This window comes from Glycine max, chromosome 13 (genome assembly GCF_000004515.6).
Source record: "Glycine max cultivar Williams 82 chromosome 13, Glycine_max_v4.0, whole genome shotgun sequence".
Classification (NCBI taxonomy): Eukaryota; Viridiplantae; Streptophyta; class Magnoliopsida; order Fabales; family Fabaceae; genus Glycine; species Glycine max.
The window spans coordinates 42,649,588-42,666,772 of record NC_038249.2 but is presented as its reverse complement, the minus strand read 5'-3'; the positions used below and the strand labels follow the sequence as shown (position 1 = coordinate 42,666,772).

Genomic DNA, 17,185 nt, shown 5'->3' with positions numbered 1-17,185 from the left:
TAACTCAATTGGCTCTAGGAGGATGATGAAATGGGATGGGATTATTGCGGACATGGGGAAGAGTGGTAACCAGATAAAGAATCCAAGTGAAGTAGACAATTCAATTCATGGCCAGGCTAACAGTGGGTTGATCTGATCCGATGATGTAATTTAACAATCAATAATAGTGCTTCCTGTCTATTTGTTGGGTCATGTGTGTGTTAGTTGTTAATGTTTATTATTTGCTCTTTTATTTTTTATTTTTAATATTTGTAAAATCCCTGATGCTTTTTTATGTGTTACTGAGCATTTTCAATTAATGATAAAATAAAAAGAATTCTTCTTCTCTGATGTCCCACGCTTGCTGCTACTCTTTTCCTTTCTTTTCAAAACCTTTTTCTATTTGCATTCTTGATTCTCTAATCCTCCCGTGGGACGCTGTATTGAAGTTATGCATGCATGATATTGGAGACACTAGTCGTTACATCACATTGCTTTCTTCAATTCCTTTCCTATCTAACTCACTACTGTTTTACCTTTTCCATTGTATTGTATCTATACTAATAACGTGACACTTCCTCTGTCCTTTCCCTTTCAATGTAAATTTCCCAAATCCAAGATATCATTACCCATGCCATGACTGTGCACTTTTATTTCCTGAGGTTGTTTGTTTGGTGACAAAACACTAGGCAAGAATATGTCTGACTTTTCTGTTGCTCTTGTGTCAAGTAAGAAAATAGTTTTTCTCCTTCCATTTTGCTTGCAAAGAAAAACATAATTATTACTTTAACTGAAACCCTAATATTTTCATAAATCAATATATTTATGTAAACTTTTAAAAAGTTTTTTTAACGTGTATTTAGGACATATGTCAATAAATAAATAAAAAATATTAATTGAAAACTAACAGCATTTTAAAACTTGAAAATAAGAAATATTAATTAGTGTCTCACGTATAATCGTCTATATATCCTCTTCATATGTTTTCTCTCTATATATAAACATATTGTTACTATGTTGAATTCTAACTTAGGCATTAGACTCTTTACAAATGGTTGCCACCTGGCTTCATGTACTTTCCCAACTCGACGATATCAACATCCTCGTCATCATCCGATTTTTGTTAGATCCATGCTAGCACGAGACACATGCTAACAATAATAAAATTTAATAATACAACTTTCCATGTCTTTTGTATGTTTATTTTTCTTGTATAACTTAAATATTTATAAGGGGAAACTATAGCGGACAATTCTTGTTTACTGTTCATAATAATGGCAAATAGGCCCAACTGAGTCACTTCAGGTTGTAGCAATTATCTATATGTAAAAATTGATCAAGAAAATACCCTTTGTCGAAGGTTTTCATAACCATACAACGTATCTCCAATAGACCTCTATTATTAGACGAAGTGTTAAAGAAACATTATAATGGACCCCTTTGTGTCAAGTGTCAACTTTTCAAGTATAGTGGAACATTTGTATGCAGTATAGCTGGATTTGGATGTGATGTCCATCTCTTCACATTTTACATTATTGTAACCATGAAAAGAAAAAACATTCCAGTTGGGTTGTATACTTGTATGTATAGTAAAATAAAAATTAACTAATTTGTAGGAAACATGTTCGTTTCACAATCCTATAGAAGAAGAGAATAAGCCAATAAAGCTGCAAACATGGACCATATATGATAGTATATAACAATTCTTTCTCGCTCTTCTCTCTTAATAATTGTAAAAGAATGGAGACACCAAACATTTGTCACTTTGTATGTTTTGAAATTCTCTGTATATTAATTACGGTCATACATTCTGGACATTGATCAAAATTCCAAATTCATGCCGACACAAGTTATTCAAATCCGAATATATAAAGTTGGTTTGGTGGAAGAAGAGGAGAGACTGAGAGACAATAGGTTTGAATCTCTTTACTAACAAAAAAAACTAATATTTATCGATAAAAACTTATTTAGATCTAAATTCATTCAGAGGGGGGGGGGGGGGGGGGGGGGGGGTTAAGAAGTTGTTTTTACACAGAACGCCATGATCATGCTTTCTAGACAAAATAATGACAACATAATCACAATCCATGGATCAAGGGATTGCACCATCGTTAATTAAAGGGATAGCCAATATGAATGATCAAGGCTTTAAATGTAAGCAAGCAAAGCTGGAATGAGTTAATAATGTCATAAAAACCATACGGGACCTTATCATTGAAAAACAAAAAGAAATATGATTGAGAAAATCAAAATAATGTGTTTCTTCATAATTAGAATTATATTTGTTGAACTGAAGGTACACAAGTTGAGCAAGCTCTTATTTGTCTTAGTCTGTTTAGTAACTACTTTAGTATTACAGTGAAAAGGACTGCATAATTATAGATGCAACTATATCTACAGCTTGAGCACAACAACTTGTACACGTTATTGAAACTTATCTTTTACATGAACATTGACCCTATATATCAAGGTTGAGATATCATTTGTCGGGGAATTGATAGCGATTCCTTTTATTACGACGTGCCCATTCACAAGTGGTAGATTAACATAAGACATTATTGATGTTACTACAATTCAGACGACACAAAAAGCTGTAAAGGATATTGGGCCAACTAAAAAATTGAAAAGAAACGGGAAAAAAAGTTAGCGACATATTAATTGATGATTTTTTTTTTCAATATCAAACTCAACTCTTATGTTAACATAGTATTTAATTGGAAGGAACGAAAAAAGAAAGGATTTTTTATATTTTTTATTTAATTAAAAAAATCTACTGAGAAGTGAAGAGAGAAAAGTAGAAGAGACTAAAATCTATCCTAAATTCATTTTTAGCTATTCTCCAAAAATTGGGATGATTTAGGGGGGAATTTTTATTAATTAAATTTAAAAAATTTAACATGTATAGAACTTTTGAGTTATGGGAATAAGGTTTCCTCCTGCGTACATATTATAATACACCCTCCTCTGTATGTGTCTTACAACAAATGAAAATAAGGTTTCTCTCAACTTCATTGTATGCTATGTCTCAATACTCAGTCAGTATAAATTAACAGAGATATAAACTGTGTTTGTGTTTAAGAATTTAATTGCAAGACTTCAAATTATAAGAAATTTTTTTAAAGTACTTTTTTTTTACTGGAAAAAGTTTGTAACATTTCATTAAGGATAATTGTCTCAAAAGGTTGTTAGGTGTATCTTTTTAGGCTCTGTTGTTTTTATTACGTTGGCATAATTGTAGACCATCTATATTTCCCCCCCTAAAAATAACAAGAATGAAAATAATATATTTTTATTTATTCACGTGAAAGCAGTCTTGTTCAATGAAAAACAATAGCATTATAACAGTACAGTTACAGTGTGAAATCAATTCTCCCGTTAAAACTTTTTCCATATGTTACAGAATCAATCATATATCATCCAGCGGTCGGTGCTTATTAAAATGAAAACAATATTGACTCAAGCAAATAACAACAGAGAAACCAGAAGAAATGAAAGCAGAGAGAGAGAGATCAAATGAAATGATGGAGAGGTGGTGAATGATTTTGATGCCACCAAACACATGTCCTTTGGATCCAACAGAACAATTATTTTCTCCCTTCAACTTTCTCTCTTTCTCCTCATTCTTTCATTCACCCTCCTTATCCTTCTTTTTTTCTTTCCTAACAACACTTCAAGAGAGAGAGAAGACAAGAAAAAAGTGTTGTAGTCTTGCTTTAGTAACTTGCATCAATGGGAGCTGGTTGTTCTAAATTGTGTCTATGCTGGTGCCCCTCCAACTCCAAACCCAATCTTCATGACTTACCTGATAATGGTGAACTCATATCTCACTATTCACACCAGAAAAAAAAAAAAAAAAAACTTATTGTTTTACTTCATCATTGTGTTTTGGAATTAAAGTTTTGTTTTTTAAACACGGACTCGTTTCTGGGTACAGAGAATGAGAAGGAGGAGTCTTGGGTTGGCTTCACCGAGTTCACCTTGGATCAACTGAGAAGTGCCACATCGTCATTTTCACCCGACAACATAGTCTCGGAACACGGTGAGAAGGCTCCCAATGTTGTCTACAAAGGAAGGACTGAAGATGATAGGTTGGTTGCTGTGAAGCGCTTCAACAAGTCTGCTTGGCCTGATCCTCGACAGTTCCTAGTTCGTGCTCCTTTCCTTTACCTTTGCACTTTCTTGAAGATCCCACCACATTGACTAGTCATATAGCTCAAATAATGTACATAAACGCGAGGCAGCCCTCAATTTTCGAGTTGAGTTACTGCATGCTTGATTTAAAGTTGGAAATGTTATGTGCATTCCAATAATCCAACGGATAAAAGTAAAATCCGTTGGAAAAAAATACTTTTGCCTCAAACGTAATTTTGCACCTGAGAATCAAACGTGCACTTAGACCCAAGTCCAAATTGTAAGAAATTTGCATTGCATGTTTGTGAACTGTGAGTGGAAGGTTAGTTTTTGATGTCTTTTGTGGGTTTGAACATTTAGGAGGAAGCAAGGGCAGTGGGGCAGCTGAGGAATGAGCGGTTGGCTAACTTGGTTGGTTGTTGCTGTGAAGGGGAAGAGAGATTGCTTGTTGCTGAGTTTATGCCAAATGAAACTCTCTCCAAACATCTCTTTCACTGTGAGTTTACACACACCGTCATGCATTTCTTCAACTGGTAAACAGAATGCTGACAATGATGGATATGGATTGATGCCACATTTTGTTTAATAAACTAAATCTAATTAATTTGCTCTTTCCTCATTTTGTTAATGTAATTTGTGAAATCTTAAAGTTCATGTCGACCAATGATTTTTTATTTTTGTACGATTTGAACTAATCTGGTAGGGGAGAGCCAGCCAATGAAATGGGCAATGAGGCTGAGAGTGGCCTTGTATTTAGCACAAGCATTGGAGTACTGCAGCAGTAAAGGAAGGGCATTGTATCATGATCTTAATGCTTATCGAGTTTTGTTTGATCAGGTACTTAAGCTTTTATGACCAGGCCAGCTTATGCCGTTATGTTTTATTATCCCTTGTTTACATGGTATCCAATGGTGGACAGGATGGAAACCCTAGGCTCTCTTGTTTTGGACTCATGAAAAACAGCAGAGATGGCAGAAGCTATAGTACAAATTTAGCTTTCACCCCACCTGAGTATTTGAGGACAGGTACTAATTTATTTTTCTTACAAAAGCTGATCTTGTTCTTGGTTGTCTTAAGATGTAGTATATGCATTTCTGATTGTCTTAAAAGGAGGTGTTCAATGCTATAAAAAAGCAGTTTAGATTGTTGTACCCTAGCTAGTTGAATTATATAGTATTACTATCTATGTCTTCAGTTTATCCTACATTCATTTTGCATAAGCAAAAGTTGTTTTTGTCTTCAATTAAAGTAAAATGAATAGACATATTCATTGGTATAGGCATTATTTCAAGATTGGCTCTTACAATTAAAGTAAAATGAATAGACATATTATGTTCTTACAATTTTTCTACTTGTGGAAAAAAATTGTTTATTTCAAAATTGGTGAAGCTTGTTATTTATTGGAAGTTGGAACAGGGGCATATTTATTTTGATATGTTCATGCATTCTGACTTATTCAATTTCTTAACCAAGCCAACACAGTTGTTTGAAATTTGGCAGGAAGAATCACCCGAGAAAGTGTAATATACAGTTTTGGCACACTCTTGCTTGATCTTCTGAGTGGCAAGCATATTCCACCCAGTCATGTATACTCCCAGCTTTCTACTTTCTCTTTGATTTAATTCAATGTTATTTTGTTCAATGAATATTTGATTCGTAGAATTTTGGTAACTTGTGTCTGAATTTTACTGGGTTTACAGTAGCATCCTATGATAGATTTGCTCAAAATGATCAGAACAATTAAAGAGTTCATGAATAAAACGGGTGCATAATCCTTTCAATTGTAGGCACTTGACCTAATACGTGGCAAAAACTTTCTGATGCTGGTGGACTCATGTTTGGAAGGTCATATTTCAAATGATGATGGAACTGAGATAGTGAGATTAGCTTCACGCTGTTTACAGTATGAACCTCGTGAGAGGCCAAACGCCAAGTCGCTTGTGACTGCTCTAGCTCCTCTTCAGAAAGAAACTTCAGTATGCACTTCCTTTTTCCTCCCAGTTTTTTGTCTGAAGATTCCTCTATCACAAGTCAATCAAGGATCAACATAACTTGGTTGGCCTGTATTTTACCAGATTAGTAAAACTCAATGGAAGCATAAGAATTTATTCAGTTTAAATCTGGTGTTATTTATCAGGTTCCATCACAAGTTTTGTTGGGCATACCAGATGAGATTACCCCATCAAAGGAAGCAGTTCCACTGACACCTTTTGGTGAAGCTTGTTCTAGAAGAGATCTCACTTCAATATATGAAATTTTGGAAACGGTGGGGTACAAGGATGATGAAGATGTAGCAAATGAGGTAAAATGCAACGTTTCCCCATATTTCTTTCCCTTGTGATAGATTTTACCAAGAATGCTATGATATGATTGGATTTACTTATTTTTCTTTTTCTTGTTCTATATATACAAGTTGGTAAGCCTAGGTGTTTTGCCTTGAATTCTCAATATATATTGATGATGAATTTGCTTGCCCAAAACAATCACATTTCTTTAGAAAGAAAGTTAAAGTCATTAGCTCCGTGAAGATATGTTGTTGTGCTTGTGCAGTTCTTATCAAGCTTGACCTTCACTAACTTTGTACGTTGTATTTTTGCCTTTGTGCCCTTCCTTTGCAACACAGCTTTCGTTCCAAGTGTGGACAGACCAAATACAAGAAACACTAAATTCTAAGAAGCAAGGAGATTCTGCTTTCCATGCCAGAGACTTCTCTAAGGCCATTGAGTGCTATACACAAGTAAGTCAGCTAGAAATACGTGGAGCATGAATCCATTATGAATCTCCCAAAATAGCATGCAGATTTCACACTTTTGTACAAACTACATAACCTTTGGTTATCAACTTCATGGCAGACAAAGTTCATCTTTACTCTATTGAATTTTATGTGTTACTACTTACTGTTATTTGGCTAAAACAGTGAATGATTAGTTGGTAACGTAAAGGGGTCAATGCTTTAGAATTATCAATTAACCTTTCATTACTCACAAAACATGCTAAATAAAGAAGACTAGACTGTTATGCACCTCCCAAACTAAAAGAGTATTTTCTTGTACTCCTTTTTTCTCTCGAGAGAATTCCTACTTGCTTGTTTTGTGTAGTTCATCGATGGCGGAACGATGGTATCACCAACTGTGTATGCAAGGCGCTGCTTTTGTTACCTTATGATCAACATGGTACAAGAAGCACTGGGAGATGCCATGCAAGCTCAATCAGTATCCCCCACATGGCCAATTGCATTCTATCTTCAAGCAGTGGCCCTCTTCAGCCTCGGGATGGACCATGATGCAGAGGAAAGTCTTAAAGATGCAACAACTCTGGAAACCAGAAAACATAGAAACTGAAGTGTACATAGCTTTTTGTTTTCTTTCTTCCCTTTCTTTTGGTTCCCTTTCATTTCTCAAGGAAATGTTACAAGCATTAGCTGTATGTATCTTTGTCTGTCCATTATTTCCTTCAACAGTTTTGAAACTCTTATTGTCTATGCCTCCTAGGATTTTGTTTTCCTAAAAAAAAGCTGTGAAATTGCCCTAGTTCGTATAAAAATATTATATACAATAACTTAAACATTCAATATTCAATTAGTAATATTTATTTGTTTATAATTTAATTATTAATTATTTACTAAAAAATATTAATATAAAAAAGAAAATTCTAATTTATACAAATAATACAATTTGATTTTGATTTTCTATTAGGTGATTAAATGTAAATCAATTAGATAAAAAAATAAAATCTTCAATTAATTATTGATTGGGTAACAAGAGACAAAATAGTATTAAATGCAATAAATTTGTAACAAAATGTTTTCACTGCCCTTGCTTTATGCGGAAATTTTTTCTCTCTAACAACAACTTTCTAAATATACGTAGATATAAAATAAGATAATTATTGCTCAAGGAGACGGGATAATTATTATATTATTTTTTCTCTAACAACAACTTTCTCTCTGAATAATTATTATATTATTTTTTTAATTGTCAGATAGTCCAGGTGTCATGATACAAATCTTGTTATTTTTTATTCAGAGAAATTGAACTCAAGTATTCAGAGTTTACAAAAACTCATACACTACTCATAATTTGTCATTATAGTTCAAGTATTTATTATGACAATCACTGATACATGAATACAGACTGACATACGAAGCACTGCAGGTTCAGCTTATCATAAAAAAGGGGAGGGAGTGACAATCAAATTATCTCCAACCTTCGGCACTAATCCAACTCTAATTAATAGCTTTATAGAAGAACTTTTGATCATGTACGTAAATGAATCTAAACGAGCATCACTAAAGTCCACATCTACAATTTACAATCTAACCACATGTCCAATTATCCAAGGACATGATTGACCTTGAAATCATCTGTAAATTGCACATACCATTATGACAGGTACTAATACAGAGATGCCTAACAATGCCAACAACACCAACTTCCACCAAACCAGCAGAGATTTAAATACTTGAAATTAAAGAATGGGAAGTATATTTTTGCAAATCACATGAAATAGTACTTCGAACTGCAGCGATGTCCTATAACTCCAAGTCCTCCATCACATATAAAATATAATAATACCATTAAAATGCAGGAAACTCGGATCATCTCATGAGGACAACAATGAGCATAACAGCACCTAGAGCATGAAACTTAAAGACAACAAATCTAGATCTTAACAAGTTTCTCAGCCTTGACAGTTGGATTTGCTTTAGCTATGGCATCCCTTGCAGCAGTGCGATAATCAAATGGGCAATTATGCTTGTCTGAGTAGCGATGTTCAGAACAGAAAAGGTTACCGCATCGACAATTAAATCCTGTCAAACCAACCCGCTTATTGCAGTTGCTGCATCGTTTTGGACCATCCTTGGGCTTCGCCTCATCACTCTCGTCTGAACCTGAAGCAACTAAAGGTTGAGCAGAGATAATTTTAGACTCTACTGAATTGACTGAAACATCCACACTGGTAGCAACGACAGGTTCATTTCCACTGCTGCTTGATGACCCATTCATAATATTCCCAATGGATGATGCTACAAGCTTTGCCTGCTCCTGCTTCAGCATCATGTCTTTGTGGCACTTAGAACACATGCTCAAGGTAGCTGCACTTCCAAAAAATCCGCAGTTGTTGATGCACAATATAGGACCTTCTGGGGGAGCTTGGCATCCAGTCTTGTCATGGTCCATCTTTTTTTCAACTTTCCTGTGCCAAAGAGATTTAAATACTAAACTTTTTAATGATAAAGTCATAGCTAATTTAAGAACAAATGCCATTTCTGAGCATACATTGTCCAATAATGTATATTAACATACATACTAGCAACCCTTCCTGACACTTGTGTGTAAATATGGCAAATCAAGCTAGTTGATAAGTGTGCTCTTAAGCAGGAAACACATACCGTGCTTTGTCTAACTATTGAAGCAGCATATGCGAAAGCTCACATAAACAAACAAAATCCCAAAAGCCCAAGGTTCAAATCTTAATTCTAGGAAAAAAAAACTGGAAATTCTTCATGAATAGCAAGAAATCAAGTTAAGGGTATGTTTGGTATGTTGGAATTGAGAATTCATTGTGTCACGGTAGGAGAAATTGATTTTACATAAATGTGTCACAGAGGGAGGAATTGATTTTTTGTGTTTCCTAAACAGGCATTTAACATATGTCAATGCATACTACCAAACAAGCTCGATGTTATAAGATAATGCAGAACAATCCCCTAAGCTTATTCCTAATCCTAGACAGTCCCGTTCTCAGAAAAGTTTCACTTTTGAATTGCATATATGATTCCTCTGCCCATACTTGTGCTCATACAACTGTTTTAGATCACAAACCTTCTCAAATTATACACAAAAAGAAATTCTTCATTAACCAGAATAGATTGTTCATTCATGTAACCAATACTATAGTGCTAGCTCTGCCAGAAATGACAAAACAACTATCTCCAGTAAAATAAAAACTATTTGAAAAACATGAATTTCAAGGAAACACAAAAACATTAAACCACATGAACCTATCGACTAACATGAAAAAAAGAAAAAGAAACACAACAATAATAAGTCCCAAAAACATTGAACAACAATCAGGCCTTATAGACCACAATTCAACCATCATATGAGCACATGGGGTCGAGTTCCTGCACTGAAAATTCAATAAACATATTTCAAAATGAATATGGCAACCCTACTTGTCTACCCTTTGTACATATCTCATATCTGCATGCATAACATATTACATCCATTTTTCCACCCAACCAAAACTCAGATTCCTTAAAAAACATTGGGAAAAAAAATCAAAACTGGACAAAATGATTTTGAACGCAACAGAAATGAAATATAAAATCTGCGAACATTACAAGACACAAACTAACCTGATAGCCAGGAAAAATAATAATTAAAAAAATCCGCAAAACGAAAGCTTCCGGCCGAATCGCATCGAATGAGAATCCTGCATACAGAAAACAAAAAACAGAAAAACAGATTAATTATTAAAAAAATGACAACCCGATAAAAGTAAAAAAAAAAAAAAATTGATAAAAGGCCACGGAACCCTAACCCTAGTAGATTTGGGATCAACGAGGGGAGAGAGACAGAGAGAAAGAGGTGCTGTTATTCTCTCTATCTTTCTCTATTTTTTGTGCATTTAGATTTTAGAAACGCTTTTGTTTTCTCCTTCACTACAAAATGAACGCTATTTCATGATTGGAGGCAACGTGTGAAATTATTAATGGCGCGCTCCTCTCGCATTTCCAAATTTCCCCCTACTCAAATAACTATTGACGGTGTTGCCACGGTGACAGTGTTAACTTCACTGTCGTTCGGGAACATGGGCAAGACGGTCCAGTAAATATTTTGTTAAGTGCTTGTTACGATAATGGGAAATTTGGTGAGGTGGAAGGTTAATCACGGCAAAAACGCCCGAGTTGGTTTATGTTATGATTTTCAATATGTTGATCACCTTTATGTTATGATTTATGAATGTTGCTTGATTCTTATAATTTTTATAATTTTCATATTGATAAATCTAGTAGGACAAATTTTACATATTGAATGAATAAAAAGTATAAATAGATAACTTGTAGTTAGGGATAGAAATAAGTAAAATTAAGCTAGATTTTGTTAGGTGTGAAATTGACTTTGATTATATATATACTTCTACAAAATATGTTGAAAGGTGAGTTCCCAATATTGATTGCAGTCCTAAATAGATGGTTGTGCATCATTCTCTAACAAAAATGAAGTAGTGCAACAACGAAAGAAAAAGAAAATTGAAGTCGTTATTGTCAAATGGGGTCTAAATTTTATGAGTTTTATGAAGGTGGAGACACTAAGATGGGTGCATTGATATGCATTCAAAAAAATGAAGTTGCCATTGATTAGGGACTCCATCATGTAATATTTTTTTAAAAAAATAGTGAAAGTCGAAAATCTAACAAATTAATAATTAATATTAGTTTTTTTTTAAATAAAAAAAGAAACATGACTTACACATCCTTTCATAATAAATTTGAAAAATACCTATCTTAGTATTTTTTTTTAAAATAACCCTTAATGGATAAAAACATTCCCTTGAAATAAGTTTCAACACAGAAAATCACACAACATTGTGTCTTCAGAAGTACACTTAATTAATTGATTTTTTCGCCAAAAAATAAAAGATATATACACTTATTTAGTCGATTATATTGTGAACTAATTGATTAAATTCAATCAAATTTAACTTTATTGATTAACGATACTTCTATAACTTTAAAAAAATTCCTTTCATTCCATCTAAATCAAACAACTTTATAATATTTATACTCTATTTTTCATCAATTTTTCTTAAACTAAACAATTTAACTTTCAACTATATTTTTACTTCTCTTTTCTGATTATTATTTACCATTTTTATATACTTTATTTTTCTCCTCGTAAACAATTCGACATTCAACTATATTTTCATTCTATTTCTCTTTGTTTTTTTTTTTAATTTGTCATAAACAAACAAAGAGAGTGCTATCGGTTTTAAGAGGGAAAATAATCCGTTTGTTGCTTCCACAAGTTCCACTGCCATATTATAGTCCCTTCCCTTGCTTTATCTCCACACGCAGTTCTCAAATTAATTAAAATATCATAAATACTATCCCACCCATCCATTATTCTATTAAAATCATTTAGATTTTTTCCTTATTTCATACACAGTTAATGTAATTTTTTTACATTATTACTTTTGAAATATCATTATTATAATAAACAAATTCATCATATACATATATACATATAATCATTTGTGATTACAGACATTTTTTTACAATTCTTCAGACTTCAAGTTCTGTTTGTTTCCAATAATTATAGTTTAGAAATGAAGTGACGATTTTGGCGCAAAAACAAAAAAATTTCGCGAGCAATGACGTTTCTGTTAATTAAAAAATGTTTTATACCAGCCATGACCATGGGCGTTTTTTCAAACCTGTATTTTTTTTCTTCATTATTAATTTAATTTTCAAATTATTTTAAATGATTTAATTTGATTTCAAAATTTTTAAAAATTTAAATTTGATTTCTAATTTTTTAAAATATTTAATTTAATTCTTAAATTTTTTAAAAGTAAATCAATTTCATCTTTAAATTATTTTAAATCACTGAATTAAATGATTGAATTAGATAGCATGCGTTTTTTCTGTGATTAAAAAAATGAAAAAAAAGTAAAAATAAACATTAATTTAAGTGTAAAAAATAAAAATATATTTATATACAGCTACGTCGTCGTTCTTGGGTAAGGTAAGGGCGAGAGAGTCCAGTGAGTGTTAGCGGTTCTGGTTCTGGAAATTGATCGAGTCGAAAAGAACCCTAACAATAACATGGATTCTCAGGTTGCCGTAGCTCTTGCTCTTTCACTTGTTGGTGGTGTCAGCACTTCTATCGGTACACAATTTCACTTACATAGCTTCAACATTGTTATTTCATTTTCAATTGGTTATTTATTTATTTATTTATGCCAGTTCCAGCTCTTGATGAAAGCTTATCATCAGTTATTTATTTGTTATCGATTTGTCTTTTGAATTATAGTATTTCCGTTCAGTTTTTGTGTGTGTCGTTGTGAAACAGGTGCACTTTTTGTAATTGTTAATAAAGCTCCCAGTTTGAAGATGCTTGGGCTATTACAGGTAGTTTTAGTTTATGAGAATGCATTGATTCAGTTAGAATCATTCTGTCCCTTTCTCTCTTTAGTCAAATGTGATGAAATGTATTCTATTTGTTGGTTTGCTTTGCTTGGTCAATTCTGTTTTCTGAAACTATTTCATTGTATGAAGGGTTTTGCTGCTGGTTTGATGCTTAGCATATCGTTCTTTGATTTGGCTCACAATGCTTTGAACTCATTGGGCTTCTTGAAAGGCAACCTTTGGGTAGGTTTTGCACTTCAGCTGTCATAAACAAGTCATCTAACAGCAATGTTTTTCTCTTGTATCATCTTCTCTCTTGTGATGTTAGTTCTGACCAGATGTTCCATCTTCTCATTCATGTAGTTTTTTGCTGGGGTAATATTCTTTGCTGTTGTTGCCAGTTTTATCCCAGAGCCAACACTTACACCCACTTCTGATGTGAAGGGCAGAAAGGTTTTAATGAACTTGTTCTTACAAATAAATAACTGCTACCTCTGTATTGTTGCTTTTGCAAAGTGACATTGGAGCTGCTATGTATAATAATATCTACATAAATATAAATTTTTGATAGATGTAATCACATGCTTGAAAATAGAAAAATGGGGATGAAGGAGGCAAGGATATTATGAAAAAGCATCGCCGGCAAGTTTTGTTCAGTGGAATTGTTACAGCCGTAGGTATGATTGTCTGGGTACTTTCAAACCTAACATTTTTCTTACAATGTGGTTCTTTTTGGACCAAAAGATTATGAACATATTAGAGAACTATGAATATTAAATTTCTTTTGAATTTTCTAGGAGTTTGGTATTCAAGAGTTAAAAAATCTTTGTTAATTAGAGACTTGATCAACTTCAATTCTCATTTTTCTCTGTTTCTTTGAGTTCTTTTTCTTTTTTTTGTTCATTTCTTAGGCATAAGTTTGCACAATTTTCCAGAAGGAATGGCGGTGTTCCTTGGATCCTTAAAGGTACCCATGAACCTATTGATGTGCTTATGGATCCGCCACATTATTATTAATTGTTGAAACATTACTTATATTTTATCCACCTTGATGTGCTTGTTAATAGTGCCACTTTAATTTGATGTTTTGTGACATGCGTTTTCAACAGGGCCTCCGTGTTGGCATCAACTTAGCATTAGCCATTGCTCTGCACAATATCCCAGAGGTATAATTTTTCATCTTGTGATGGAGCCTGTTTACTCTAGACACATTAATTATATTTGAGTGGTGCAATTAATAATGATGGAAAACCACTGTTCCTTAAAATCCTTGATGCTTTTTTGTCTCTTTTTTATTGTTCATTATTCTGAGTTTGTCAGTTTTTCTACCCACATAATATTCCGTCAAAACACATTTTAAAAATGCTCTACAGTTCTTATTGTAATTTTAACCTTCTGTCTTCTAGGGTGTTGCTGTTGCACTTCCTGTTTATTTTGCGACACAAAGGTAATAACTTTAAGGACTCCTGTTGGTTCTAGTATTTGTAGCTCTTAGAGAATGACAAATGACTTATAATTGCTATTCAAGCGTAAAGGGTTTATGGTCAATTGCTACTCTCTCTGAAATTTGCACATGAAATATTGAACTCAACAATGGGATCTGGCTTCTCTGCTGTCCCTGTGCTGTCCATGCAAAACGACGTCGCATAACAGTTGTGCTAATATTTAATTGTGATTCAATTTTAAAAATCATGAAAACGGTATCGTTTTGAAGGGGCAGCAGAGAAGCCAAGTCGCTCAACAATGATATATATATATAAAAACTTCGTACCCCATTGTCCAGAGGCTCTTCGCTATGCGAAGGTATGGGGGAGGGATGTTGTACGCAGCCTTACCCTTGCATATGCAAAGAGGCTGTTTCCGGATTCGAACCCATGACCAACAAGTCACCAAAGCACAACTTTACCGCTGCACCAGGGCTCGCCCTCATATATATATATATGTTCTCATGGGAAATATGTTCTCAGTGGCTGAGTAGGTGATATTGGAATTGTTATCTCAATAGTTCGTGCTATAGAGGTTTGCTGATGCATATGATCAGTGGGTCACCATTTTATTAGTGGTAGTAGTGTGTGATGGTGACAATGGAAATGATAGCTGTTTTGGATTTGAATGCCGGCACCTATACAAATAAAAACAAATGCTTATGAAAATCTAGTTTCAAGATGTAATGATGGGTACATTTGCAAACTTTGATCCTTGATGTCATTCTTTTGTTATATAATAATAACTCCTGGGATAATTAGTTAAACCTTAAATCTTGATTTTTGTTGCTATGTTAAATGAAGTTGTGCAAGTAATTATGTAAAATTGAATAATAACCTTTTTATTCTGGATGTGTCCTAGTAAATGGCAGGCATTCAAATTAGCATCACTTTCTGGCTTTGCTGAACCCCTGGGAGTTATAATTGTAGGTATGTCATCTGATTTATGTTGTTTTGTGCAATAGAGGTTACTTTTCCTTTTAAAGAAGCCGAAAGCAATAAATTAGCAGTGATGTGGTATTATAAGTTTATAACAATGATGAAGCATGACATGCTTCAATTAGGGTCAGGTAAGGTATGCATTACCCAGTTCAAGTTTTCAACCTTACCCATTAAATTTCTATCTCTACTCCAGAATTGGTTTTTATGGTTTAATTATGTAGATTCATTATTTTTTTTACGCTAAAGATTTCTTAGATATGCGTGAATTATGAAGTCGAGCTTAGTGTGATGAGTTTTTTTCTCTCTCATTGTAGCCTATCTATTCCCTAGCAGCTTAAGTCCTGAGATTCTGGAAGGTTTACTTGGATCAGGTTTGCAATGATACAGCATCTAGATGTCACTGGAATCTTTGGCATTTATGTTTTTATGCAGATTTGATCTATGATGATTAATTACAGTTGGTGGAGTTATGGCTTTTCTGACCCTTCATGAAATGCTTCCATTGGCTTTTGATTATGCGGGACAGAAGCAATCTGTGAAGGCTGTCTTTTTGGGGATGGCTTTCATGTCTGCAAGGTCAGAATCTCATTTCTAATCAAATAGTTTTTCAAGAGCTGATGATATAGCTTTTTATTTTTATTTTTTTATTGCTACTTTGGTAAGATATTTAATGCATCTGAGTATCCTTTTTCACGTCTCTATATGTTAAAAGTAAATTAATATAACTAGCAACTAGTAATAATGAATATTGCCTCCTGCAATGAGAGGAAACAAGAGTGTTATTGTGGTGACAACAAGTGCAGACAATTGGCTGGGTCTATTCATTTATCCAAGAGTTAATAATAATATCAACTTATTCTAACAAAAGATTTGTAGCTCTTTAGTATCTTCCTGCCCAAAATTTATGTTACCACTCACCAGATTCGGTACAAAATGGTCAAAACATTATTTGTAGCTCTTCAGTATCTTTCTGTCACTTTTTTGCTGATGAGTTCTCATCTCGTTAATATTGCTGGATGTGCAGCCTGTATTTTCTAAGTATCAGCTTACCTGAGGACTTAAGCTTGTAGGTGGGAACAACCTCTTCTCTTCTCTAAATGTCATGAATTTCAGTCACATTGTGATGTGTTTCCTGATTCTATCACCTATCGCAGCAAAGTTCCTTCAGAAGGGGTCTCACAGAGTGTCCAAGGACAATAATGCACCACCATGTGTTTAGGATACCTATCAATCAGACATCAATTTTAGGGATGCATTCCACCTATGATTGTGGTTCCCCTATAGACTAATGTACAAAAAAAAAAAAAAGAATAAGAGTACAGCCCCTTTAATTCTTTTACTGACCCACCTTGTATACTGTATCATCAACGTGATTGGACTTTAAATTGCGCAATTTGCAGATAATGTGTTGTGTTAATATATTTCAGCCTTGGGGGTATAAGAGACAATCACATAACATAAATATTAATGTTGGCTAGAGGAAGGAACACTTCTGCTGGTGAAAAGGTTCCTA

General features: G+C 33.6%; 3 protein-coding genes across 5 annotated transcripts; 2 read left to right on the top strand and 1 right to left on the bottom strand.

Annotated features, from left to right (window-relative positions):
- The first annotated feature begins 3,396 nt into the window (after positions 1-3,396).
- On the top strand, positions 3,397-7,668 carry LOC100804210 (serine/threonine-protein kinase BSK5). Of its 2 annotated transcripts, XM_003543498.5 has the most exons (10): positions 3,397-3,790; positions 3,914-4,125; positions 4,471-4,606; positions 4,814-4,947; positions 5,030-5,135; positions 5,611-5,696; positions 5,898-6,086; positions 6,248-6,412; positions 6,734-6,847; positions 7,209-7,668. In XM_003543498.5, exons 1-10 carry the CDS (start codon positions 3,709-3,711, stop codon positions 7,449-7,451), a joined length of 1,467 nt encoding a protein of 488 aa, XP_003543546.1. In that variant the 5' UTR covers positions 3,397-3,708; the 3' UTR covers positions 7,452-7,668. The 2 variants fall into 2 exon arrangements, with proteins under 2 accessions (XP_003543546.1, XP_014621578.1); XM_014766092.3 differs by lacking the exon at positions 3,397-3,790 and having other exon boundaries at positions 3,977-4,125; positions 4,471-4,643.
- A 728-nt stretch (positions 7,669-8,396) lies between these two features.
- On the bottom strand, positions 8,397-10,902 carry LOC100802969 (A20/AN1-like zinc finger family protein). The gene is made up of 3 exons (NM_001255566.2): positions 10,657-10,902; positions 10,472-10,548; positions 8,397-9,306 (listed from the first exon to the last, which is right to left on the bottom strand). Exon 3 carries the CDS (start codon positions 9,288-9,290, stop codon positions 8,772-8,774), a length of 519 nt encoding a protein of 172 aa, NP_001242495.2. The 5' UTR covers positions 9,291-9,306; positions 10,472-10,548; positions 10,657-10,902; the 3' UTR covers positions 8,397-8,771.
- Positions 10,903-12,848: 1,946 nt separating this feature from the next.
- Positions 12,849-17,065, top strand: LOC100802448 (zinc transporter ZTP29). Of its 2 annotated transcripts, XM_006594981.4 has the most exons (13): positions 12,849-13,007; positions 13,191-13,249; positions 13,397-13,489; positions 13,610-13,699; positions 13,842-13,923; positions 14,158-14,213; positions 14,356-14,412; positions 14,653-14,693; positions 15,593-15,660; positions 15,987-16,043; positions 16,131-16,248; positions 16,697-16,742; positions 16,827-17,065. In XM_006594981.4, the coding sequence occupies exons 1-12, from the start codon at positions 12,944-12,946 to the stop codon at positions 16,740-16,742; spliced, it is 831 nt and encodes a 276-aa protein (XP_006595044.1). In that variant the 5' UTR covers positions 12,849-12,943; the 3' UTR covers positions 16,827-17,065. The 2 variants fall into 2 exon arrangements, with proteins under 2 accessions (XP_006595044.1, XP_003543542.1); XM_003543494.5 differs by having other exon boundaries at positions 16,697-17,065.
- Positions 17,066-17,185: the final 120 nt, after the last annotated feature.